The sequence below is a fragment of the Dendrobates tinctorius genome, unplaced genomic scaffold, assembly GCF_039654945.1.
Source record: "Dendrobates tinctorius isolate UK_male_01 unplaced genomic scaffold, ASM3965494v1 ptg000257l, whole genome shotgun sequence".
Classification (NCBI taxonomy): Eukaryota; Metazoa; Chordata; class Amphibia; order Anura; family Dendrobatidae; genus Dendrobates; species Dendrobates tinctorius.
This window is the reverse complement of record NW_027361924.1, coordinates 6,405,586-6,430,697: the sequence shown is the minus strand read 5'-3', so window position 1 is coordinate 6,430,697 and position 25,112 is coordinate 6,405,586. Positions and strand designations below refer to the sequence as shown.

At 47.5% G+C, this 25,112-nt stretch overlaps 1 protein-coding gene across 2 annotated transcripts in view; it reads left to right on the top strand.

Annotated features, from left to right (window-relative positions):
* The window catches only part of CLCN7 (chloride voltage-gated channel 7), a 35,848-nt gene extending 15,222 nt beyond the window's left edge, over positions 1–20,626 (top strand). For both annotated transcript variants that reach the window (XM_073558552.1, XM_073558551.1), the window contains exons 6-25: positions 1,270–1,379; positions 1,458–1,538; positions 1,805–1,867; positions 1,940–2,023; positions 3,381–3,474; positions 4,021–4,085; positions 4,262–4,378; positions 7,289–7,343; positions 7,422–7,482; positions 8,122–8,260; positions 8,508–8,601; positions 8,782–8,954; positions 9,530–9,581; positions 11,457–11,584; positions 11,803–11,888; positions 12,715–12,847; positions 14,935–14,994; positions 17,742–17,918; positions 17,999–18,079; positions 18,703–20,626. In XM_073558552.1, the coding sequence (XP_073414653.1) occupies positions 1,270–1,379; positions 1,458–1,538; positions 1,805–1,867; positions 1,940–2,023; positions 3,381–3,474; positions 4,021–4,085; positions 4,262–4,378; positions 7,289–7,343; positions 7,422–7,482; positions 8,122–8,260; positions 8,508–8,601; positions 8,782–8,954; positions 9,530–9,581; positions 11,457–11,584; positions 11,803–11,888; positions 12,715–12,847; positions 14,935–14,994; positions 17,742–17,918; positions 17,999–18,079; positions 18,703–18,789 (1,940 nt within the window). In that variant the 3' untranslated portion in view covers positions 18,790–20,626. The remainder of the gene's footprint in view (positions 1–1,269; positions 1,380–1,457; positions 1,539–1,804; positions 1,868–1,939; positions 2,024–3,380; positions 3,475–4,020; positions 4,086–4,261; positions 4,379–7,288; positions 7,344–7,421; positions 7,483–8,121; positions 8,261–8,507; positions 8,602–8,781; positions 8,955–9,529; positions 9,582–11,456; positions 11,585–11,802; positions 11,889–12,714; positions 12,848–14,934; positions 14,995–17,741; positions 17,919–17,998; positions 18,080–18,702) is intronic.
* Positions 20,627–25,112: the final 4,486 nt, after the last annotated feature.

The window sequence follows — 25,112 nt, the reverse complement described above, 5'->3', positions numbered from 1 at the left end:
CGTGTGATCACAGCACTCCTGAAACCCTCTGTGCTGCAGCACGCTCCCGTGTGATCACTGCGCTCCTTACACCCTCTGTGCTGCAGGACTCTCCCGTGTGATCACTGTGCTCCTGAAACCCTCTGTGCTGCAGGACTCTCCCGTGTGATCACTGTGCTCCTGAAACCCTCTGTGCTGCAGGACTCTCCCGTGTGATCACTGTGCTCCTGAAACCCTCTGTGCTGCAGGACTCTGCCGTGTGATCACAGCACTCCTGAAACCCTCCGTGCTGCAGCACGCTCCCGTGTGATCACAGCACTCCTGAAACCCTCTGTGCTGCAGCATGCTCCCGTGTGATCACTGCGCTCCTGACACCCTCTGTGCTGCAGCACGCTCCCGTGTGATCACTGCGCTCCTGAAACCCTCTGTGCTGCAGGACTCTGCCGTGTGATCACAGCACTCCTGAAACCCTCCGTGCTGCAGCACGCTCCCGTGTGATCACAGCACTCCTGAAACCCTCTGTGCTGCAGCATGCTCCCGTGTGATCACTGCGCTCCTGAAACCCTCTGTGCTGCAGCACACTCCCGTGTGATCACTGCGCTCCTGAAACCCTCTGTGCTGCAAGACTCTCCCGTGTGATCACTGTGCTCCTGAAACCCTCTGTGCTGCAGGACTCTGCCGTGTGATCACAGCACTCCTGAAACCCTCCGTGCTGCAGCACGCTCCCGTGTGATCACAGCACTCCTGACACCCTCTGTGCTGCAGCACGCTCCCGTGTGATCACTGCGCTCCTGACACCCTCTGTGCTGCAGCACGCTCCCGTGTGATCACTGTGCTCCTGAAACCCTCTGTGCTGCAGGACTCTGCCGTGTGATCACAGCACTCCTGAAACCCTCCGTGCTGCAGCACGCTCCCGTGTGATCACAGCACTCCTGAAACCCTCTGTGCTGCAGCATGCTCCCGTGTGATCACTGCGCTCCTGAAACCCTCTGTGCTGCAGCACACTCCCGTGTGATCACTGCGCTCCTGAAACCCTCTGTGCTGCAGCACGCTCCCGTGTGATCACAGCACTCCTGAAACCCTCTGTGCTGCAGCACGCTCCCGTGTGATCACTGCGCTCCTGAAACCCTCTGTGCTGCAGGACTCTCCCGTGTGATCACAGCGCTCCTGAAACCCTCTGTGCTGCAGGACTCTCCCGTGTGATCACTGCGCTCCTGAAACCCTCTGCTGCTGTGATCCCGCTCCGAGGTCTTTTTGTTGTATTTTTTTTCCCTTAACCTTTCACGTCAGATATCGACAAGTTCACGGAGAATGGCGGCCTGTCGTTCTCGCTGCTGCTCTGGGTGACGCTGAACACGGCCATCATCATGGTAGGCTCCCTGATTGTCGCCTTCATAGAGGTAAGTCTGACGGAGGGGCTTCCTTATATCGGACGCCATCAGGGGGCTCTCGCCTGATATTTTGGGTTCTTCTTCCAGCCAGTCGCAGCCGGCAGCGGGATCCCACAAATCAAGTGTTTCCTGAACGGGGTGAAGATCCCCCACGTGGTGCGACTCAAGGTTAGGAACGAGCATGAAATCCCCCCAAATAGTCCTCTTCTCCAGTCACATCCAAAGCTGCAAAGAGAATTCACTATCCTTCCAGTTGTCCTCGAGCGGTTTTACCCTGTTGTCACCTGTTATCAGGTTTTTTAGGGACACGATCTGGAGGCTTTGGGAATTGAGATGCAGCTTTGGTTGTGATTGGAGAAGAAGTAATGTTACTGCCTAGAGCTGTGTGATACCCCGCACCGGACTGTGTGTGAGTGACCTCTGTCTGTCCGCAGACCCTGGTGGTGAAGGTGTGCGGGGTCATCCTGTCCGTAGTTGGAGGACTCGCAGTTGGGAAGGTCGGTGGTGTCTTTACCCTTTGTTGTGACGCGGCGTGACGTGTAGTAAAGTCTCATTCATTCTGTATGTAGGAAGGGCCCATGATTCACTCCGGGGCTGTGGTCGCAGCCGGCATCTCTCAGGGAAGATCAACCTCTCTAAAGAAGGATTTCAAGGTCAGTGATGTTATGTTAGATCCTGCGGGGGGCGACACTAGTGTCTTAGTGGTTGCTGCAGACAGGATCTTATCATGTATCTCTGTATACAGGGAGATCCCCCTAGTGGTGGCTGCAGACAGGATCTTATAATGTATCTCTGTATACAGGGAGCTCCCCCTAGTGGTGGCTGCAGACAGGATCTTATCATGTATCTCTGTATACAGGGAGCTCCCCCTAGTGGTGGCTGCAGACAGGATCTTATCATATATCTCTGTATACAGGGAGCTCCCCCTAGTGGTGGCTGCAGACAGGATCTTATCATGTATCTCTGTATACAGGGAGCTCCCCCTAGTGGTGGCTGCAGACAGGATCTTATCATGTATCTCTGTATACAGGGAGCTCCCTCTAGTGGTGACTGCAGACAGGATCTTATCATATATCTCTGTATACAGGGAGCTCCCCCTAGTGGTGGCTGCAGACAGGATATTATCATGTATCTCTGTATACAGGGAGCTCCCCCTAGTGGTGACTGCAGACAGGATCTTATCATGTATCTCTGTATACAAGGAGCTCCCCCTAGTGGTGACTGCAGACAGGATCTTATCATGTATCTCTGTATACAGGGAGCTCCCTCTAGTGGTGACTGCAGACAGGATCTTATCATATATCTCTGTATACAGGGAGCTCCCCCTAGTGGTGGCTGCAGACAGGATATTATCATGTATCTCTGTATACAGGGAGCTCCCCCTAGTGGTGACTGCAGACAGGATCTTATCATGTATCTCTGTATACAGGGAGCTCCCCCTAGTGGTGGCTGCAGACAGGATCTTATCATGTATCTCTGTATACAGGGAGCTCCCTCTAGTGGTGACTGCAGACAGGATCTTATCATGTATCTCTGTATACAGGGAGCTCCCCCTAGTGGTGGCTGCAGACAGGATCTTATCATATATCTCTGTATACAGGGAGCTCCCCCTAGTGGTGGCTGCAGACATGATCTTATCATGTATCTCTGTATACAGGGAGCTCCCCCTAGTGGTGGCTGCAGACAGGATCTTATCATGTATCTCTGTATACAGGGAGCTCCCTCTAGTGGTGACTGCAGACAGGATCTTATCATATATCTCTGTATACAGGGAGCTCCCCCTAGTGGTGGCTGCAGACAGGATATTATCATGTATCTCTGTATACAGGGAGCTCCCCCTAGTGGTGACTGCAGACAGGATCTTATCATGTATCTCTGTATACAAGGAGCTCCCCCTAGTGGTGACTGCAGACAGGATCTTATCATGTATCTCTGTATACAGGGAGCTCCCCCTAGTGGTGGCTGCAGAGTTTCTTTCCTCGCCTCCTCTCATCTGTTTTCTCTCCTCAGATCTTTGAATACTTTCGCAGAGACACGGAGAAGAGAGACTTTGTTTCTGCAGGAGCTGCGGCCGGAGTCTCCGCAGCGTTCGGGGCTCCCGTGGGTACGATCTCTTTATCCAGAGCCAGAAATAAATGTCAGGATGGCGCAGTGCAGACGGAGTGTAACGTCCCCTCCTGGGATTCCCATCTGACAGCTGCTCTCTCGTTTTAGGATCCGTCCGTCTTTATATCTGTACAGTTATAGTTACCGGAGCCGTTGCCATTTTTGGCCTTTTCCTGCTATCTTTGGTCTCCCGCAATCTGCGGACTTGCTGGGAGTTGTAGTGTCACAACAGCTGGTAAGCCGCGGCCTGCAGAGCACACGCCTGGAGGATTTGTCAGTGAGGACTCTGTAATCTGCGGATCAGTGTTGGCCGGCGCTGCAGATATTTTGTTACGGTTGCATCATGTGGTGTGCTCTAGTCACAGCTAGAGCTGCGGTGCGAGGATGACGTTACCTTCCTATTTCGGTTCTCACAATGCATTGCAGCAGAGCGAGCATGTAACGCCTTGCAGGAAACCATCAGCATTATAGATGCAGCTCTGGATGTGACTGGAGTAGAAGAGCTGTGTTAACCTGTACTGATTATGGGGGTGTCTCTCCGCAGGCGGGGTGCTCTTCAGCTTGGAGGAAGGAGCTTCTTTCTGGAACCAGCTGCTCACGTGGAGAATAGTAAGTACAGGTGTAAAATAAGGCGGGCGGCATGCTGGGAGTTGTAGTCTCACGTCAGCTGGGGTAGAGGGACGGTGACTGTTGTGGAAGGACTGTGAGCGCAGCTCTAGAAGTGACTGAGGATGTGGAGTCCTAGAGATGTTTTCCATTTCACAGATTTCTGCTCTCCTCCCCAGTTCTTCGCCTCCATGATCTCCACCTTCACCCTGAACTTCGTCCTGAGCTTCTACAACCACAAGCCGGGCGACCTGTCCAACCCCGGCCTGATCAACTTCGGGAGGTTCGACACCGATGTGAGTCTCGTCTGCCTGTGTGTCCTCTATATAGGACGACCCCCTGCAGGGAACATCGTAGGCACTGCTTCCTGCTGGGGAGTGGGATCGTAAGCGCTGCCTCCTGCTGGGGGGGATCGTAAGCGCTGACTCCTGCTGGGGACATCGTAGGCGCTGCCTCCTGCTGCAGGGGATCGTAGGCGCTGCCTCCTGCTGCAGGGGATCGTAGGCGCTACCTCCTGCTGCAGGGGATCGTAGGCGCTGCCTCCTGCTGGGGGGGAGATTGTAGGCGCTGCCTCCTGTGGGGGGAGGGGGTATTGTAGGCGCTGCCTCCTGCTGGGGGGGCCGCACAGCAGCATGTTGCAGATGATCAGGTTATACATTTATCCCCTAGTCTGTTGATTTGGATAATGGGTGTATTTAGAGGGATAACCCCTTTAAGAGCCCCCGTCTTCACGCGCTGCTCCTCGCCCGTCCTTCCTCTTTCTGAGGACCCTTCCTGGAAATTCATCTTCTCTGACCAAAATATTCCTTTCCTGTTTCAAGCCCTCGTATAACGGACTGATCTCACTATATAGATGTGTGACTTATTGTAACAGACCCTCAGCTCTGTGAGGACTGGGCCAATATTCAGCCTGTGTATAAGCGGAGGTCTTTATAGGTCAATTCCTCGCCATTTTGAAGTATATTGGAAAGTTGCAGAACTTTTTATTCAACCCGGTCGGTTCAGAACCTGAAAGACGAGAGAAGGCCTCACAATGTGGGGGGGGATAAGAAGGGTCTGGGGTGTAAGAAATTGTAAGACACACGTCCCATTGTTCTTCCCCACAACAAGGCCGCGGTTATTCCCTGCATGTGACCCCCCATCGCGTGTTCAGATTACACGGACGCTGCCCCCTCCCCGCACAGCACGTCCTCTGAGAATATATATATATATGTCTGTGTATAAGAAAGCGGCTCACAAGGCAAGCTCGTGGTGTAATGGCCGAAGCCAGCGCCCTCAGGGGTCCTCCTGATGAAGATGAGACAACCGACTGCTGCATAAAGCATTACCAACATGTTCTCTTCCCGAGTGTCCCGTACTAATGTTCCCTGGCACCACACACATAATCGCCTTACAATTAGTTTTATAATCATGTCACACACTAATATGACTGCTATAATACCGCCCCCTATGTACAAGAATATAACTACTATAATACTGCCCCTATGTACAAGAATATAACTACTATAATACTGTCCCCTATGTACAAGAATATAACTACTATAATACTGCTCCTATGTACAAGAATATAACTACTATAATACTGCCCCCTATGTACAAGAATATAACTACTACAATACTGCCCCCTATGTACAAGAATATAGCTACTATAATACTGCCCCTATATACAAGAATATAACTACTATAATACTGCTCCTATGTACAAGAATATAACTACTATAATACTGCTCCTATGTACAAGAATATAACTACTATAATACTGCCTCTTATGTACAAGAATATAACTACTATAATACTGCCCCCTATGTACAAGAATATAACTACTATAATACTGCCCCCTATATACAAGAATATAAGTACTATAATACTGCCCCTATGTACAAGAATATAACTACTATAATACTATCCCCTATGTACAAGAATATAACTACTATAATACTGCCCCTATGTACAAGAATATAACTACTATAATACTGCCCCCTATGTACAAGAATATAACTACTATAATACTGCCCCCTATGTACAAGAATATAACTACTATAATACTGCTCTTATGTACAAGAATATAACTACTATAATACTGCTCCTATGTACAAGAATATAACTACTATAATACTATCCCCTATGTACAAGAATATAACTACTATAATACTGCCCCCTATATACAAGAATATAAGTACTATAATACTGCCCCTATGTACAAGAATATAACTACTATAATACTATCCCCTATGTACAAGAATATAACTACTATAATACTGCTCTTATGTACAAGAATATAACTACTATAATACTGCCCCTATGTACAAGAATATAACTACTATAATACTGCCCCTATGTACAAGAATATAACTACTATAATACTGCTCCTATGTACAAGAATATAACTACTATAATACTGCCCCCTATGTACAAGAATATAGATACTATAATACTGCTCACTATGTACAAGAATATAACTACTATAATACTGCCCCTATGTACAAGAATATAACTACTATAATACTGCCCCCTATGTACAAGAATATAACTACTATAATACTGCCCCCTATGTACAAGAATATAACTACTATAATACTGCCCCCTATGTACAAGAATATAACTACTATAATACTGCCCCCTATATACAAGAATATAAGTACTATAATACTGCTCCTATGTACAAGAATATAACTACTATAATACTGTCCCTATGTATAAGAATATAACTAGTATAATACTGCCTCTATGTACAAGAATATAACTACTATAATACTGCTCCTATATACAAGAATATAACTACTATAATACTGCTCCTATATACAAGAATATAACTACTATAATACTGCTCCCTATGTACAAGAATATAACTACTATAATACTGCTCCCTATGTACAGGAATATGACTACTATAATACTGCCCCCTATGTACAAGAATATAACTACTATAATACTGCCCCCTATGTACAAGAATATAACTACTATAATACTGCCCCCTATGTACAAGAATATAACTACTATAATACTGCCCCTATATACAAGAATATAACTGCTATAATACTGCTCCTATGTACAAGAATATAACTACTATAATACTGCCCCCTATGTACAAGAATATAACTACTATAATACTGCCCCCTATGTACAAGAATATAACTACTATAATACTGCCCCCTATGTACAGGAATATAACTACTATAATACTGCCCTCTTTGGTTGTTTTCCAGGAGAACAGTTACAAGTATTTTGAGCTTCCGATCTTTATAGGGATGGGAGCGGTAGGTGAGTCTGATGGCGGTGTTAGTTATAGTGGTGTGTGCGGTATGATATCACTGTGACTTGCTGTGTGCTCTCTGACAGGCGGGATGCTGGGGGCGCTGTTTAATGCCCTGAATAACTGGCTGACCATGTTCAGGATCAGGTAATGTGACATTTTCCTCCTTTTTGTTGCTTTCGCAGAGACAGGGCTGAGTGTTGGGAAGCGATCCTGTGTCGGTACTGTTCATCCTGAGCCTGCTGGTTCATGAGCACAGTAGTAAACGGAGAGGGAGAGCAGATTGCAGGACGCCAGGTGATGCCCCCTCTGGGTCGCTGTAGTATTGGAGTCTCGGCGCCTGCTTTTTGCGGTTTCCTCCCACAGAGGGGGCCACGTCTGCGGCCGGTGATATTTAATCCGCTTCTTCCTCACAAACCTCATTTCTCATTAACTTTAGAAATGGAAAATTGTAGGAAGTTATTAGTAACGTTTCTCTGGGAAAGCGGCAATTGGCGGCGTCCAGTGATTGCAGATTTACATGTGCGGACCCTCCAGTCCTGAATATCGAGGGGGGGCAGAGCAGAGGGTTGATGTTTAACCCCGTGTATGGCTTTCTTGTTGGGACCTCCATGGGTATAGCTCCTGGTCCTATCACTGACAAATAGTGGTCCGTCCCTTTAAGGATAGGGCCGGTTTTTAGTATTTTGCTTCCCCCCCCCATAACTTCTATTTTTCCATGTTCATCATGGCACATCAAAGGGTTAAAGATTGGCAGGATTTGTATAACGGCCTCCATCTTTTCAGGTACCTGCATCGGCGCGGCCTGCAGGTGATAGAAGCCATGCTAGTAGCCGCCGTGACGGCCACCGTGTCCTTCGTTATGATCTATTGCTCCTCGGATTGTCAGCCGCTGCGGCAGAGCGCCGGAGAATACAACCTACAGGTAATCTCAGCCTGCTCCTCCATTCACATCCAAAGCTGCAGTCTGATTTCTGCTCCGCTCCTGTTGTGGCGGGAGCTCAGGTGACGGCAGGTTCCCCATGCTGTCATCCATGTGACCGAGCAGTGAGAATCTGAAAGCTTTGGGTGCAACTGGAGAACACTGCATGAATTTAGTTTTCTTGAGCGTTTAGGGGATTGCAGAAGTATTCACCCCCTCTAATGCTGTGCTTATATCTCCGCCTGTTCAGCTCTTCTGTGCCGATGGAGAGTACAACGCTATGGCCTCTGCATTCTTTACTACGCCAGAAAGCAGCGTGCGGAGGCTTTTCCATGAGCCTGCCGGTGAGTGTAGTGTCGGCACACATGCGCCTGCGGCCCCCCTACCTTCCTCTCTCCTCGGACCCTCTTATTTTTCGTTAGTGTTTTTAGTTTTTTTGCTATAACTTGTCGTTATCTGGGGAAGTGGTCGCTGCGATCTGAACGCCTCGGTTTGACCCCCTCACTGTCCTGTCCTCTCCGCAGGTTCCTTTAACCCTCAGACCCTGGGGTTGTTCACCCTCCTCTACTTCTTCCTGGCGTGCTGGACCTACGGCCTGACCGTCTCCGCCGGGGTCTTCATCCCGTCCCTCCTCTTGGGGGCCGCCTGGGGCCGTCTCTTTGGGATCCTCCTAACCAGCATCTCCAATGAGTCCATTGTAAGTGTCTGCTCCTGGGAAAGCTGAGCCTTTGCCGGTATGGCTGCCCCCCCCCCTCCTGCCGGTATGGCTGCCCCCCCCTCCTGCCGGTATGGCTGCCCCCCCCTCTGGTGGGAAACCACACACTGCCAGGATGGCCGCCTCCCTCCTGCCGGTATGGCTGCCCCCCCCTCTGGTGGGAAACCACACTCTGCCAGGATGGCCGCCTCCCTCCTGCTGGTATGGCTGCCCCCCTCCTGCCGGTATGGCTGCCCCCTCCCCTCTGGTGGGAAACCACACACTGCCAGGATGGCCGCCTCCCTCCTGCCGGTATGGCTGCCCCCCCTCTGGTGGGAAACCACAGTCTGCCAGGATGGCCTCCTACTGGTATGGCTGCCCCCCCCTCTGGTGGGAAACCACCCTCTGCCGGTATGGCTGCCCCCCTCCTGCTGGTATGGCTGCCCTCCCCTCCCTCTGCCGGTATGGCTGCCCCCCTCCTGCCGGTATGGCTGCCCCCCCCTCCTGCCGGTATGGCTGCCCCCCTCCTGCCGGTATGCCCCCCACACCCCTAACCCTCTGTTTCTTGTGTTGTGCAGTCGTGGGCCGATCCCGGGAAGTACGCGCTGATGGGGGCAGCGGCTCAGCTCGGTGAGTGTTTCAGCAGACGCAGGAAGCCGCCGCTGCTCACCCTACTGGAATTTCTGCATTTATTAATCTCTTATGACGGCTGATTATTTAGACAGATGTGCAGCCGCCTGACGGCAGAACTACTACTCCTAACATGCTTTTAGAGCATGCTGGAACTTACAGTTTACCAGCTTGCAGTGTTATACCCCCAAATGTAAGAACTGGGTAATTCTATTGGGGTCAGATTTATACAGTCACCACTAGGGGGGGCCTCACTACATACAGATTTATACAGCCACCACTAGAGGGAGCTCACTAAATACAGATTTATACAGCCACCACTAGAGGGAGCTCACTAAATACAGATTTATACAGTCACCACTAGAGGGAGCTCACTACATACAGATTTATACAGTCACTACTAGGAGGAGCTCACTACATACAGATTTATACAGTCACCACTAGGAGGAGCTCACTACATACAGATTTATACAGTCACTACTAGGAGGAGCTCACTACATACAGATTTATACAGTCACCACTAGGGGGAGCTCACTACATACAGATTTATACAGTCACCACTAGGGGGAGCTCACTACATACAGATTTATACAGTCACCACTAGGGGGAGCTCACTACAGATTTATACAGTCACCACTAGGGGGAGCTCACTACATACAGATTTATACAGTCACCACTAGGAGGAGCTCACGACATACAGATTTATACAGTCACCACTAAGGGGAGCTCACTACATACAGATTTATACAGTCACCACTAGGGGGAGCTCACTACATACAGATTTATACAGTCACCACTAGGGGGAGCTCACTACATACAGATTTATACAGTCACCACTAGGGGGAGCTCACTACATACAGATTTATATGCTCACCACTACAGGGAGCTCACTACCTTCATATTTATACAGCCACCACTAGGGGGGGCTCACTACATACAGATTTATACAGTCACCACTAGGAGGAGCTCACTACATACAGATTTATACAGCCACCACTAGGGGGAGCTCACTACATACAGATTTATACAGTCACCACTAGGAGGAGCTCACTACATACAGATTTATATGCTCACCACTACAGGGAGCTCACTACATACAGATTTATACAGCCACCACTAGGGGTAGCTCACTACATACAGATTTATACAGTCACTACTAGGGGTAGCTCACTACATACAGATTTATACAGTCACTACTAGGGGGAGCTCACTACATACAGATTTATACAGTCACCACTAGAGGGAGCTTGCTACATACAGATTTATACTGCCACCACTAGGGGTAGCTCACTACATACAGATTTATACAGTCACTACTAGGGGGAGCTCACTACATATAGATTTATACAGTCACTACTAGGGGGAGCTCACTACATATAGATTTATACAGTCACCACTAGGGGGAGCTCACTACATACAGATTTATACAGTCACCACTAGAGGGAGCTTGCTACATACAGATTTATACTGCCACCACTAGGGGGAGCTCGCTACATACAGATTTATACAGTCACCACTAGAGGGAGCTCACTACATACAGATTTTTACAGCCACCACTAGGGGGAGCTCACTACATACAGATTTATACAGTCACCACTAGGGGGAGCTCACTACATACAGATTTATACAGTCACCACTAGGGGGAGCTCACTACGTACAGATTTATACAGTCACCACTAGGGGGAGCTCACTACATATAGATTTATACAGTCACCACTAGGAGGAGATCAGTACATACAGATTTATATGCTCACCACTAGGGGGAGCTCACTGCAGATATTACAGACACTGGGGACATATTAGTGAATGCTTCCCTCCACCCTTCCACCGCCGGTGTGTGTTTTGTGCTAATATCTCGTGTTCCTCGTGTGACAGGCGGGATTGTCAGGATGACGCTCAGCCTCACAGTCATCATGGTAGAAGCCACTGGAAACGTCACCTATGGTTTCCCGATCATGCTCGTCCTAATCACGGCGAAGATAGTCGGAGACTTGTTTATTGAGGTCAGTATCGAAGTTCCTCTACAGCGCCACCATTGGAGAAATTAGGCATTACACCGTGGGTGGCAATGTTATGCATGTAAACAGTATATGTCGAGTCCTCCAGGGAGGCAGGGGGGTGCTCTTTATCAACTCCCCCCCCCCCAAGATCTGTGCTTTCTGTCAGTGAATGGAGGCCGGAGACTTCAGGTGTATTCATGGTTTCCCCTTCTACCATCCAGGGCCTGTACGATCTACACATCAAGCTGCAGAGTGTCCCGTTCCTGCACTGGGAGGCCCCCGTCACCTCGCACTCCCTGACGGCCAGGTCAGTCGCCTCTGGTTCTTGTCTTTAAATGTTGCTGTAAATCCGTCATGTGCGTGTGTGGCGCCCCTGTGCCCGCCACTACTATAGGAGGCACAGCGCCATCCATAGAGTGTGGCCACCACAAGTACTGCAGCCTAGCTGATTCCATCAAATAAGACCTGTAGTACCGGGCATGGCCAAAGTCCTGTGGGTGTCACTGTGTCCGCGTCTTTTCTGCGGCGTGTGCCCCTTTAAGCAGCAGACGGCGATTTCACGACGGCATGTTAGATTAGATCCTGATAACTTCCCATGATCTAGAACCGTTCCGCACTGTTAGAATGTTCCGCACGTTTCACGCCGCCATTAATAAATTGATCCGCTGATTTTCTATGGTCGGTTTATCTGGAAATCCACAACCTTGAAAGATCTGATATTTCCACTCGTGAAAAGAATGAAAGGAAGGAGCCGCTAAACTGCCAGATGGGAGGAGTAGTTATACATAGTGGATAATCGCCCGGTCATGACGTGGTTAAATAAATCCGCAGGGATCTCTCACCTCTCCTGTTGGTAGAAGGGATGAATGTGTTCATAAGGGAATTGAGGCTGGGCTGCAATACCAAACACAGCCTATGGAATGAGGAGGCGCTGTTTCTCAAGGGGGGCATTTTTCCTTTCAATCTCAGCTCACCCCCTTTAGGACCCTGTGGCCACATCTGTACTTTGGGTAGTAAGTGATGTGTGGATTTTCTGGGCTCTGCTGCCACCTGGTGGTGCTTTTATGTCTTTACAGCCAATCTTTTTTTTTTTTTTAAATTACCAAAATGTTATTTTTCCACGCCGTTATCAGAGAAGTGATGAGTACGCCGGTCACGTGTCTGCGCAGGAGGGAGAAGGTCGGCCTCATCGTGGAGATTCTGAGCCAAACCACATCAAACCACAATGGCTTTCCTGTGGTGGAGAACAGCGGGAGTACTGGTCAGGTGAGTAAATGTGCGCCGTGTCCCCCACGTCAGATCGTCTGGTACCCTACAGGCCGGAGAGGGTAACCAGTGACCTCAAAATCAGTCGGCATGGGAGCTGCATACAGAAAACGGGGGGACATTTTTAATCTAGACTTTGCTCAATTGCTTCATTATTTTTTGGTGTTTATTTAATTATTCATAGAATTATTCATAGAATTATTCATTGAATCGAAGAGTTGGAAGGGACCTCCTGGGCCATCTGGTCCAACCCCCTGCTCAAAGCAGGATTCGCTAAATCATCCCAGTTAGATGTCTGTCCAGCCTCTGTTTGAAGACTTCCATTGAAGGAGAACTCACCACTTCTCGTGGCAGCCTGTTCCACTCATTGATCACTCTGTCAAAAAGTTTTTTCTAATATCTAATCTGTGTCTCCTCCCATTCAGCTTCATCCCATTGCTTCTAGTCTTTCCTTGTGCAAATGAGAATAAAGTTGATCCTTCTACAATGTGACAGCCCTTTAGATATTTGTAGACAGCTATTAAGTCTCCTCTCAGTCTTCTCTTTTGCAAACTAAACATTCCCAAATCCTGCAACCTTTCCTCATAAGACAGGGTTTGCAGACCGGTCACCATTCTGGTCGCTCTTTTCTGAACTTGCTCCAGTTTGTTGATGTCTTTTTTAAAATGTGGTGCCCAAAATTGGACACAATATTCCAGATGAGGTCTGACCAAAGAGGAGTAGAGGGAAATAATTACTTCACGTGATCTAGACTGTATGCTTCTGTTAATACATCCTAGAATTGCATTTGCCTTTTTTGCTGCTGCATCACACTGTTGACTCATATTCAGTCTGTGATCTATTAGTATACCCAAGTCTTTTTCACATGTGCTGTCACTTAGCCCTATTCCTCCCATTCTATATATGCTTTTTTCATTTTTATTGCCCAGATGTAGTACTTTGCATTTCTCCCTGTTAAAAACCATTCTGTTAGTTGCTGCCCACTTCTCCAGTTTATTTATATCTTTTTGAATCCTCTCTCTCTCTTCTCTAGTATTAGCTATCCCGCCTAGCTTTGTGTCATCAGCAAATTTAATCAGTTTACCCTCAATTCCTTCATCTAAATCGTTGATAAAGATGTTGAACAATACAGGGCCCAGGACAGAGCCCTGTGGTACCCCACTTGAGACATTCTTCCAACTGGATGTGCAGCCATTTACGACCACTCTTTGGGTCCGATCACTAAGCCAGTTATGAATCCACCTAACAGTTGCCTTGTCCATTCCATACTTAGTCATTTTTTCAATAAGGATTGTATGAGAGACTTTGTCAAATGCTTTGCTGAAGTCAAGATATACTATATCTACAGCATTTCCTTGATCCACCCAATCAGTAATACCATCATAGAAGGAAATTAAATTAGTCTGACATGACTTATTAGTTACAAACCCATGCTGACTCTGTTTAATCACTTCATTCTTATCCAGGTATTGACATACATGTTGTTTAATAATTTGTTCAAAGATCTTTCCTGGTATAGAAGTCAGACTCACCGGCCTATAGTTGCCTGGGTCCACCTTCTTCCCCTTTTTGAAGATAGGAACAACATTTGCTCTTCTCCAGTCTTCTGGGACTTCTCCTGTTCTCCAAGAATTTTCAAAGATTATGGAGAGGGGTTCAAAAATTTCTTCTGCTATCTCCTTCAGTACTCTGGGGTGTAATTCATCTGGACCTGGAGACTTGAATTCATTTAGGTTAGCTAAGTGTTTCCTCACTATCTTTCTGTTTATAGATATCCTGGATTCTTCTATTCCCTTAATAGGACAGTGAATAACAGTTGATGTTACATTTCCTTTCTGAGAGAAAACAGATGCAAAATAGGAATTTAAAAGTTCAGCCTTCTCAACATCCTGTCTTACCATTTCATCATTTTCATCCTGTAATAATCCTATAGCATCTTTGACTTTTCTTTTACTTTTGACATATCCCCAAAATCCTTTATTAATTGCTTTTTAGATGCGCTAATCGTCAAATTGCAAAAGTATTCCTACCCTGTAAATAAAATGTTAGAGTGGAACATAATTGTGATTTTATTTTTTTGCTGACAGGCTCCGCGATTGTGCGGATTAATCCTGAGGTCCCAGCTGATCGTCCTCCTGAAGCACAAGGTGCGGCGCTCTGGACGAATAACCTGCACATTTGAATGAAGGGGTGGGGCTTAATTTTGTGGGCGTGTTTAATAGTTTGGCACTCGAGATGGGGGCGGTGACATCTGCTCCGTCTCCCTGGGACAGTGATGGCGATACTATTAGAGAAAAGCGCCCAAAATGAAGCCAAAACCCACGCACTTACTGCAAAGTGCCAACAGGTAATATAACCTGAATACTGATGCTTTACTTTAGGAAAAACCGCTCCTACAGAGAGCGGGCAGGGGTAAGAGGGCAGGGGTAAGAGAGCAGGTGACAGTGAGCAGGGAGAGGTAAGAGAGCAGGTGACAGAGAGTGAGCAGGCAGGGGTAAGAGAGCAGGTGACAGAGAGTGAGCAGGCAGGGGTAAGAGAGCAGGTGACAGAGAGTGAGCAGGCAGGGGTAAGAGAGCAGGTGACAGAGAGTGAGCAGGCAGGGGTAAGAGAGCAGGTGACAGAGAGTGAGCAGGCAGGGGTAAGAGAGCAGGTGACAGAGCAGGCAGGGGTAAGAGAGCAGGTGACAGAGAGTGAGCAGGCAGGGGTAAGAGAGCAGGTGACAGAGTGAGCAGGCAGGGGTAAGAGAGCAGGTGACAGAGAGTGAGCAGGCAGGGGCATCAGAGAGCAGGCAGGGGTAAGAGAACAGGTGACAGAGTGAGCAGGCAGGGGCATCCGAGAGCGGGCAGGGGTAAGAGCAGGTGACAGAGAGTGAGCAGGCAGGGGTAAGAGAGCAGGTGACAGAGTGAGAAGGCAGGGGCATCAGAGAGCAGGCAGGGGTAAGAGAGCAGGTGACAGAGTGAGCAGGCAGGGGTAAGAGCAGGTGACAGAGTGAGCAGGCAGGGGCATCAGAGAGCAAGCAGGGGTAAGAGAGCAGGTGACAGTGAGCAGGCAGGGGTAAGAGAGCAGGTGACAGTGAGTAGGCAGGGGCATCAGAGCGGGCAGGGGTAAGAGAGCAGGTGACAGAGTGAGCAGGCAGGGGCATCAGAGAGCGGGCAGGGGTAAGCAGGTGACAGAGTGAGCAGGCAGGGGCATCAGAGAGCAGGCAGGGGTAAGAGAGCAGGTGACAGAATGAGCAGGCAGGGGTAAGAGAGCAGGTGACAGAATGAGCAGGCGGGCATCAGAGCGGGCAGGGGTAAGAGCAGGTGACAGTGAGCGGGCAGGGGTAAGAGCAGGTGACAGTGAGCGGGCAGGGGTAAGAGCAGGTGACAGAGTGAGCAGGCAGGGGCATCAGCGAGCAGGCAGGGGTAAGAGAGCAGGTGACTGAGCATGCAGGGGTAAGAGCAGGTGACAGAGCAGGCAGGGGCATCAGAGAGCAGGCAGGGGTAAGAGAGCAGGTGACAGAGTGAGCAGGCAGGGGCATCGGCGAGCAGGCAAGGGCATCAGAGAGCAGGTGACTAAGTAAACAGGCATATCAGGGAGCAGGCAGGGGCATTGGGGAGCAGGCAGAGGTAAGAGAGCAGGTAACAGAGTAAGCAGGCAGGGGCAACAGCAGGATGCAGGCAGGGGTTAAGAGCAGGCAGGGGTATGAGAGAGCAGGTAACAGAGTAAACAGGCATGTCAGAGCAGGCAGGGGTAAGAGGGCATGTAACAGGGTAAGTCGGCAGGGGCATTGGGGAGCAGGCAGGGGTAAGAGAGCAGGTAACAGAGTAAACAGGCAGGGGCAACAGAGCAGGATGCAGGCAGGGGTTAAGAGCAGGCAGGGGTATGAGAGAGCAGGTAACAGAGTAAACAGGCATGTCAGAGCAGGCAGGGGTAAGAGGGCATGTAACAAGGTAAGTTGGCAGGGGCATTGGGGAGCAGGCAGGGGTAAGAGAGCAGGTAACAGAGTAAACAGGCAGGGGCAACAGAGCAGGATGCAGGCAGGGGTTAAGAGCAGGCAGGGGTATGAGAGAGCAGGTAACAGAGTAAACAGGCATGTCAGAGCAGGCAGGGGTAAGAGGGCATGTAACAAGGTAAGTTGGCAGGGGCATTGGGGAGCAGGCAGGGGTAAGAGAGCAGGTAACAGAGTAAGCAGGCAGGGGTATCAGAAAACATGCAGGGTTATCAAAGCAGGGAGAGGCAACAGAGAGCAGGTAGGGGCAACAAAGTACAGCCACAGACAGGAGCAGGGGTAGCAGACCGCAGGAATAAAGTGCAGGCCCCAGACTGCAGGCAGAGGAGAGATGGTGGTAAATTACAGAATCAAGAAAGAGCAGAGATCAAGCAGTGGTCTCTGTGCGCGCTGCATGAGGCATCTCCCCCGGCACCTGCTGCTCTTCTTGGCCTCGGTGGTCCTGTTACGCTGCCTGCAGTGCACCCCGGAGCTCCTGCCCGCAGCCTTCTCCTGCCCCGCCTGTGTGCAGCTGGTGCGGGCTCCAAGCTTCGGCTGTTGCTCCATGTACGCCTGGCTGGAGGGGGAATTGTGGGGTCTACACTGCACCGCTGGACTGAGCTGTTACCCCACCCCCGGCACAGAGCGTCACCTGCCCGTGCTGAGGAATTGCTGCGCGTGTGCCCCCTCTGGCCCGTGTGTCATAGGTTCGCCACCACTGCCCTAGGATGATGCTTATAGTGACATCTAGTGGCTGATGTGAAAATTGCAGCTCTTCAATTTTACATAAATCACTTAAAAGTTTCTATAAGTTTTTCCTAATACAGTTTCCATTTCAGGGGTTCAGAGTCCACCTGTAATTTGATAATCTGGGGTTCAGAGTCGCTCATGGATGGGTCGGGACCTTTTTTGTGATTTCTTTAGGTCTTCGTTGAGCGAGAGAATCTAAGTCTCATCCAGCGGCGCTTGAAGTTGAAAGATTTCCGGGACGCGTATCCCCGCTTCCCCCCCATCCAGTCCATACACGTGTCTCAGGACGAGTGCGAATGTCTGATGGACCTGACGGAGTTCATGAACCCCACCCCGTACACAGTGCCCCAGGTACGGCGTCCATGCCCGGTATCGTTTTCCACCCCGTGATGTCGGGATCGGGGTGATGATCTTACACTTGTGATTTACAGGAGGCCTCATTGCCGCGGGTGTTCAAACTATTCCGAGCGCTCGGCCTCCGGCACCTGGTGGTGGTGGATGATCGCAATCGGGTGAGTCCCCCCCCCAGATGTCGCCCTCCTGTAGGCGGCTTTATTAGCCCGTGTCTCCCTCGCCTGCTGCTCTGATCATTTACCCACCTTTGTCTGACCTTTAGGGCCCTACCTTCCTGCTTTCTCCGTTCTTTCTACCCATTGCCTCTTACATCATCTCTCCTTTTTCTTCCTCCTCCTTTATCCTACTTTCTTGCCATGTTTCGCCAGAGCTGCTTTCTCCTTGGCTTCCGCTTTTTGTCTTTACATCTGGGTAACCCTTCTTTTGCACGTCATATTTTGCCTTTGCTCTCACCCCCACGTGCTCGCTGCTTTTTGTTTAACTGTTTGCTTCCCAGGTGAATTTCCCTTGTGCTTCCATCCCACTTGTCTTTTGCTTTTCACCTTAATCCTTACCCGCGTTGCCCGTTTTCACGTGTCCTCATCCCTGTCATGTTCTGCTGTGTTTCGCCTGTGCTTCCTTCTCACTTGTCTTTTCCTTTTCCCCTTCGTCCTTCCCCTACTCTTTTACCCATTTTTGGTCTTGTGTTTCACCCTTTTGCGTCACCGTCACATTCTCGCCGTGATTCGCCTGTACTTTCTTCTCATTTGTCTTTTGCTTTTTGTTTCCCATTTTTTCGCAGGTCGTGGGTCTGGTCACCAGAAAAGATCTTGCTCGCTATCGTATTGGGAAGAACGGCCTGGAGGAGCTGAGCCTGGCGCAGACGTGATACCACCCAGCGCCACTGTTTTCTATTCTTCTCCTTTTCTTAAAGCGGACACTTGGCAGGTCTGAGAACTTTCCGCACTGCCGGGACCTGACTGCAGCGGAGGCAAACACATGAGCGGCCTCTTACACCTCATCCACCAGTCCTCCACTGCTGGAAGTGAGTGCACGAGCGGCCTCTTACACCTCCATCCACCAATCCTCCGCTCTGGAGCCGGCCGTAAAGTGTACTCTGCTCCGGTCTATCCAGGAAACCACTATTTTACTTTGCTCCGACACAAGCTCCCCCATAACGCCGATGTTACCTGCACACATCCTGGTCTTATCACGGTACAAATGTGTTGTATTGTGCTCCAATCACATCCAAAGCTGCATCAGAATGCCTTCTCTCAGTGTGTGCAGAGAATCATGAGAGCTCCTCGATGAGTCGGTCAGTAAAGCACTGAACAGAATTAGGGTCGCAGCTCTGGATGTGATTGGAGCATAGCATAACTTAAACCAAATGGATTTATACTGGCTTCCCTCGAGTTCTGGCCTCCAAACTTTTGCTAAACTACGACTCCTAACATACAAGCAGTCACCACCTCTTGGGAGTGGTAGTTTACCATCAGCCTCGTGTCTGTGATTATTGCTCCATTAATCCGGCAGAATTCCCAGGGAATGCAGCAGCGTCATCAACCCATGCACAGAAAATGGACGATATCTCTTTAAAAATAAGGGGGAAAACAATTTTTTATGTCAAAATATTACAAAATGTTAAAAAAAATATATATATACTTGCGCAGCGGAGCCTCCAGATTCAGTTTTAATTAATTTTTTATCTACTATAATGCCTGTAGGGGGCGACTTTGCTTTCAGGTTTGATAGAATCGGTCAGGAGCAGCACAACATATGCAATGAACGGCTTTAAGAGAGCCGAGCATCATGGGAAAAGGTATAGCGGTACAAAGCAGGGGGTGGGGCTATGTCTCTCTGACTTCACTTTTGTGTTTCTTTATTTTATTCCTCTAGTTTTATTCTGCAATTATTAGGTGTCGGGTGTGAGTGACCAAGAAAGGCAAAAAAAAAAAAAAATTTAGTTTTTTTTTTCCCTAATTTTTAGTACATATTTTTCCCCAGTTTTTCGACCTAAATAATGGACTTCACTAGAATATTGATACGGGGTTGTAGGGCAGCTTGGTGCACGTTTGGTTCTTCAACTATTGTCCCCACAATAAACTATCATTAGGTGTGAATTTTGAGACCCCCCCCCAGCTTCATGACTTGCTTATTACGAAAAAAAAATGTATTTACAACTTGCTGAAATGCCTAAAATCTTCAGTTCTGCCCAAACAAAACCTCTGCTGCTCCTCCAGGGCTGGTCACAGTGGTAGAAACCTTATGGACCAATGAGATTCCACTATGTTGCCCCGCCCCTGAGGATTTTCTGGATTCCAGTTCTTTGTTTGATCTGATCTAGGCATTGTTTTTTTTTCTTTTAATGAATCCTAGTTGATTTTGATTATTTCTACTTTCGTCTTGATTCAGCATACGGCACCGGGTGATGCCGCTTTGTGCGCCGGCTCCTGGACCGTCAGCAGTGACCTGACAACCGTTTTTCACGAAGTGACCACTTGCTATAAAAGCCAAATATTGCAAAAATTTTTACAGGGTTTTTTTTTTTTTTTTCAAATTAATTTGAACAAGACCCTATTGGTGTGCGAGAGCGGCTGGAAGGACGTGTCCGTGCGAATGATTGTATGATCGTCGTCCGGCTTTCAATATTAAGTGTCTTTCTTTTATCGGATTCTGTTCTAGAATGTTCTGCTGTTTCAATAAACCGTTTAGTTTACCTGCGACAATTCTCTGGAATGTTTGTCATTTTATAGAGATGATCGAGCACTAAATGGCTCAAGTGCTTGTCGCTCAAACTGAGCAATTCCTAATACTCGAGTATAATGGGAGTCAATGGGGAAGCAGAGTTTTTGTCCGGCAGACCCTACAAAGAGGTCTGGGGGGCAATGAAAATGTTGAAATGGATGGGAAAAGTGCTGAATGGAAGGTCACGTGGAGCAGATATATATTTAGCAATGGACTACAAAGCCTTGCCTAGCCCTGCCGGTGTCCGCTTCCGGGCAAGTGCCGAAGCCCTGAGCAGGCAGGGTGCCCCACTCGCCATCGGGAACACCGGTGCACTAAGAGGGGCTCGGTGCTAGCGCCCGCGAGTGGCCCACTCCCCTTGCCTTGCATGCTCAGGGCCTTGATACATTCAATAGTTGCCTCTCTCCGTTCCCCCGAAGCTGCGGCGTCTTCCGCCTCTTCTGACTGTGACATTTCAGGTCAGAGGGCGCGATGATGTCACTACTGTGCACCCTCTAACTTATCTAGATGTGTGGTGAGAACTTTGAACCCACAAGGGCTTCACAGAAGTTTATAACGTACAGCGGTACAATTAAAAAATCTTTTCACCCCCAATTCTTATTTTTCCAAGGGTAACAGGACCCTAAAAGTTATTGTGCAATTTGTCCTGAATACGCTGATACCCCATATGTGGGGGTAAACCACTATTTGGGCGCATGGCAGAGCTCGGAAGGGAAGCAGCGCCATTTGACGTTTTTGGCTGGAATTGAGATTGGACACCATGTGATTGTAAAACCCCTGATGTACCAAAACAGTGGAAACCCCCCCACAAATGACACCATTTTGGAAACTAGACCCCCAAGGAACTTATCTAGATGTGTGGTAAAAACTTTGAACCCCCAGTGCTTCACAGAAGTTTATAATGCCCGGGCATGAAAATAAAAAAATCGTATTTTTTCCACAAACATGATCTTTTAGTCCCCAATTTTATTATTTTCCCAAGAGTACCAGGAGAAATTGGACCCCAAAAGTTGTTGTCCAGTTTGTCTTGAGTACGCTGACACCCCATATGTGGGAGAAAACTACTGTATGGACACGCGTCGGGGCTCGGAAGGGAAGTAGTGACGTTTTGGAATGCAGACTTTGATGGAATGGTCTGCGGGTGTCATGTCGCGTTTGGAGAGCTTCTGATGTGCCTAAACTATTGAAACTCCCCACAAGTGACCCCTTTTTGGAAACTAGACCCCCCACGGAACTTATCTAGATGTGTGGTGAGAACTTTGAACCCCCAAGTGATTCACAGAAGTTTATAACGCCCGGGCGTGAAAATAAAAAAATCATTTTTTTCCACAAAAATGATATTTTTGCCCCCAATTTTTTATTTTCCTAAGGGTAACCGGAGAAATTGGACCCCAAAAGTTGTTTTGCAGTTTGTCCTGAGTAGGCTGATGCCCTACATGTGGGGGTAAAACACTGTTTGGGCGCATGGCAGAGCTTGGAAGGGGAAGGAGCACCATTTGACTTTTTCAACGCAGAATTGGCTGGAATGGAGATCAGACGCCATGTTGCATTTGGAGAGCCCCTGATGTGCCCAAACAGTGGAAACCCCCAATTCTAACTCCAACCCGAACCCCAACACACCCCTAACCCTAATCTCAGCCCTAACCCTAATGGGAAAATGGAAATAAATACATTTTTTTTATTTTATTATTTTTCCCTAACTAAGGGGGTGATAACGGGGGGTTTGATTTACTATTTATGGCGGTTTTTATTTTTGGCAGCTGTCACACGCTAAAAGACGCTTTTTATTTTAAAAATAGTTTTTGCATCACCACATATTGAGAGCTATAATTTTTCCATATTTTGACCCACCGAGTCCTGTGAGGTCTTATTTTTTGCGGGGTGAGTTGACGTTTTTATTGATACCATTTTCGGGCACGTGACATTTTTTGATCGCTTTTTATTCCGATTTTTGGGACGCAGAATGAACAAAAACCAGCGTTTCATGAATTTCTTTTGGGGGGGTGTGTTTACACCGTTCCGCGTGTGGTAAAATTAATAAAGCGGTTTTATTCTTCGGGTCGGTACGGTTACAGTGATACCTCATTTAGGTCTTTTTTTTATGTTTTGGCGGTTTTATGCAATGAAAACTATTTCATATAAATAATTATTTTTGCATCGCTTTATTCTGTGAGCTATAACTTTATTTTTTCGCTGATGACACTGTATGGCGGCTCGTTTTTTGCGGGACAAGATGAAGTTTTCAGCGGTACCATGGTTATTTATATGCGTCTTTTTGATCGCGCGTTATTGCACTTTTTGTTCGGCGGTATGATAATAAATCATTATTTTTTGCTTCGGTTTTTATTTTTTAATGGGTTCGCTAAAGGGGTTAACTAATGGGACAGTTTTATAGGGCAGGTCGTTACGGACGCGGCGATACCAAATATGTGTACTTTTGTGTTTTTTTTTCTTATTTTATTTCCAAAAAATGAATTTATTGGGGAATATTTTTTTTTTTTTCTTTTCGAATTTATTTGGCGATTATTTTTACACTTGGAGCGCTATGTGGTGCCCATTATACTGTATGGAGCGCTATGTGCGTTTCGGCCTAGCGGTCTTTATCAAAGCCAAGCTTTGGCTTTGATAAAGACCGCTAGGTCGAAACGTGTAGCCTGTCTCCTCTGCTGTGGTGTGGTTATATGGAGAGTCCTTTGTATTGCACATTTTAAATGGTTTCATTAAAGAAGATTTTATTAGCTGGAGCTGAACTTTCCTTCCAGCGCTATATGGTGCCCATTATTCTGTATGGAGCACTATGTGGGGTCCATTATACTGTATGGAGCAATATATGGGGCCCATTATACTGTATGGAGCACTATGTGGGGCCCATTATACTGTATGGAGCACTATGTGGGGCCCATTATACTGTATGGAGCAATATATGGAGCCCATTATACTATATGAAGTAATATATGGTGCCCATTATACTGTATGGAGCACTATGTGGGGCCCATTATACTGTATGGAGCAATATATGGGGCCCATTATACTATATGAAGTATTATATGGGGCCCATTATACTGTATGGAGCACTATGTGGGGCCCATTATACTGAATGGAGCAATATATGGGGCCCATTATACTGTATGCAGTAATATATGGGGCCCATAATACTGAATGCAGTAATATATGGGGCCCATTATACTGAATGGAGCAATATATGGGGCCCATTATACTGTATGAAGTAATATATGGTGCCCATTATTCTGTATGGAGCAATATGGTGCCCATTATACTGTATGGAGCGCTATGTGGTGCCCATTATACTGTATGGAGCGATATATGTGGCCCATTATACTGTATGTAGCGCTATGTGGTGCCCATTTCTATAGACAGATATTTAATAAAAATATTTTTTATATACATAGATTTTATTTAGATTTTTTAATTAAATGCATGTGTTTGGGGCTAACAATTGTTTTTTTGCGGTTGGGTTTCATTAAAAAAAATTTGTGGTGTTTTGCTTTTACATCCTCTGTTTTTCATGACATTCAACTTTGATGTGGTCTGTCGCCATAATTCAGCAGAGTAGGAGCTCGGCGAGGGGGGGCAAGAAATCAGATAAATGATCTAAAGACTCTCCTGTAAGACATCAGAATGAGCTCGCTGACAGAATCTCGGTTAGCTCATTCTGCAGCTAGCAATAGACAGTGCAGCACGGAGGCTGTAAAAGGCAAATGGTGCATCATTTTTAATAAAATCCAAATGTAAAGAAAAAAAAAGGTCTCCAAAGGTAGACAACCCCTTCAATACTACTTTTCTTTTTGTCATATGTTAGATTTTTTTTTTTCTTCATCGAACCATATGTAGTCAGTATTATAAAACCTCATGTGTGTCTACAGACCAGCCGGTGTGCTGTGATTTCCCAGGACTGGACTGCAGCAAAACAAACTGTAGTTTTGAAAGCAGAGCTGTCAATCACGCAGCAGCCCCGCCCCCTGTGAGCCGCGCAGGGTTATAAGCGGCCGAGTCAAAAACTTCGTTGTGGGGAGAAAAATAAAAATGTAGAAGACGTTGTCCATTATATATACTGTATATCTTTTAAACTTTATTAAGCAAAATAAATTCTGATTATGTACAGATCTGGGTATACAGTTGTGGCCAAAAGTATTGACACCCCTGCAATTCTGTCAGATAATACTCAGTTTCTTCCTGAAAATGATTGCAAACACAAATTCTTTGGTATTATTATCTTCATTTAATTTGTCTTAAATGAAAAAACACAAAAAGAATTGTCCTAAAGCCAAATTGGATATAATTCCACACCAAACATAAAAAAGAGGGTGGACAAAAGTATTGGCACTGTTGGAAAAATCATGTGATGCTTCTCTAATTTGTGTAATTAACAGCACCTGTAACTTACCTGTGGCACCTAACAGGTGTTGGCAATGACTAAATCACACTTGCAGCCAGTTGACATGGATT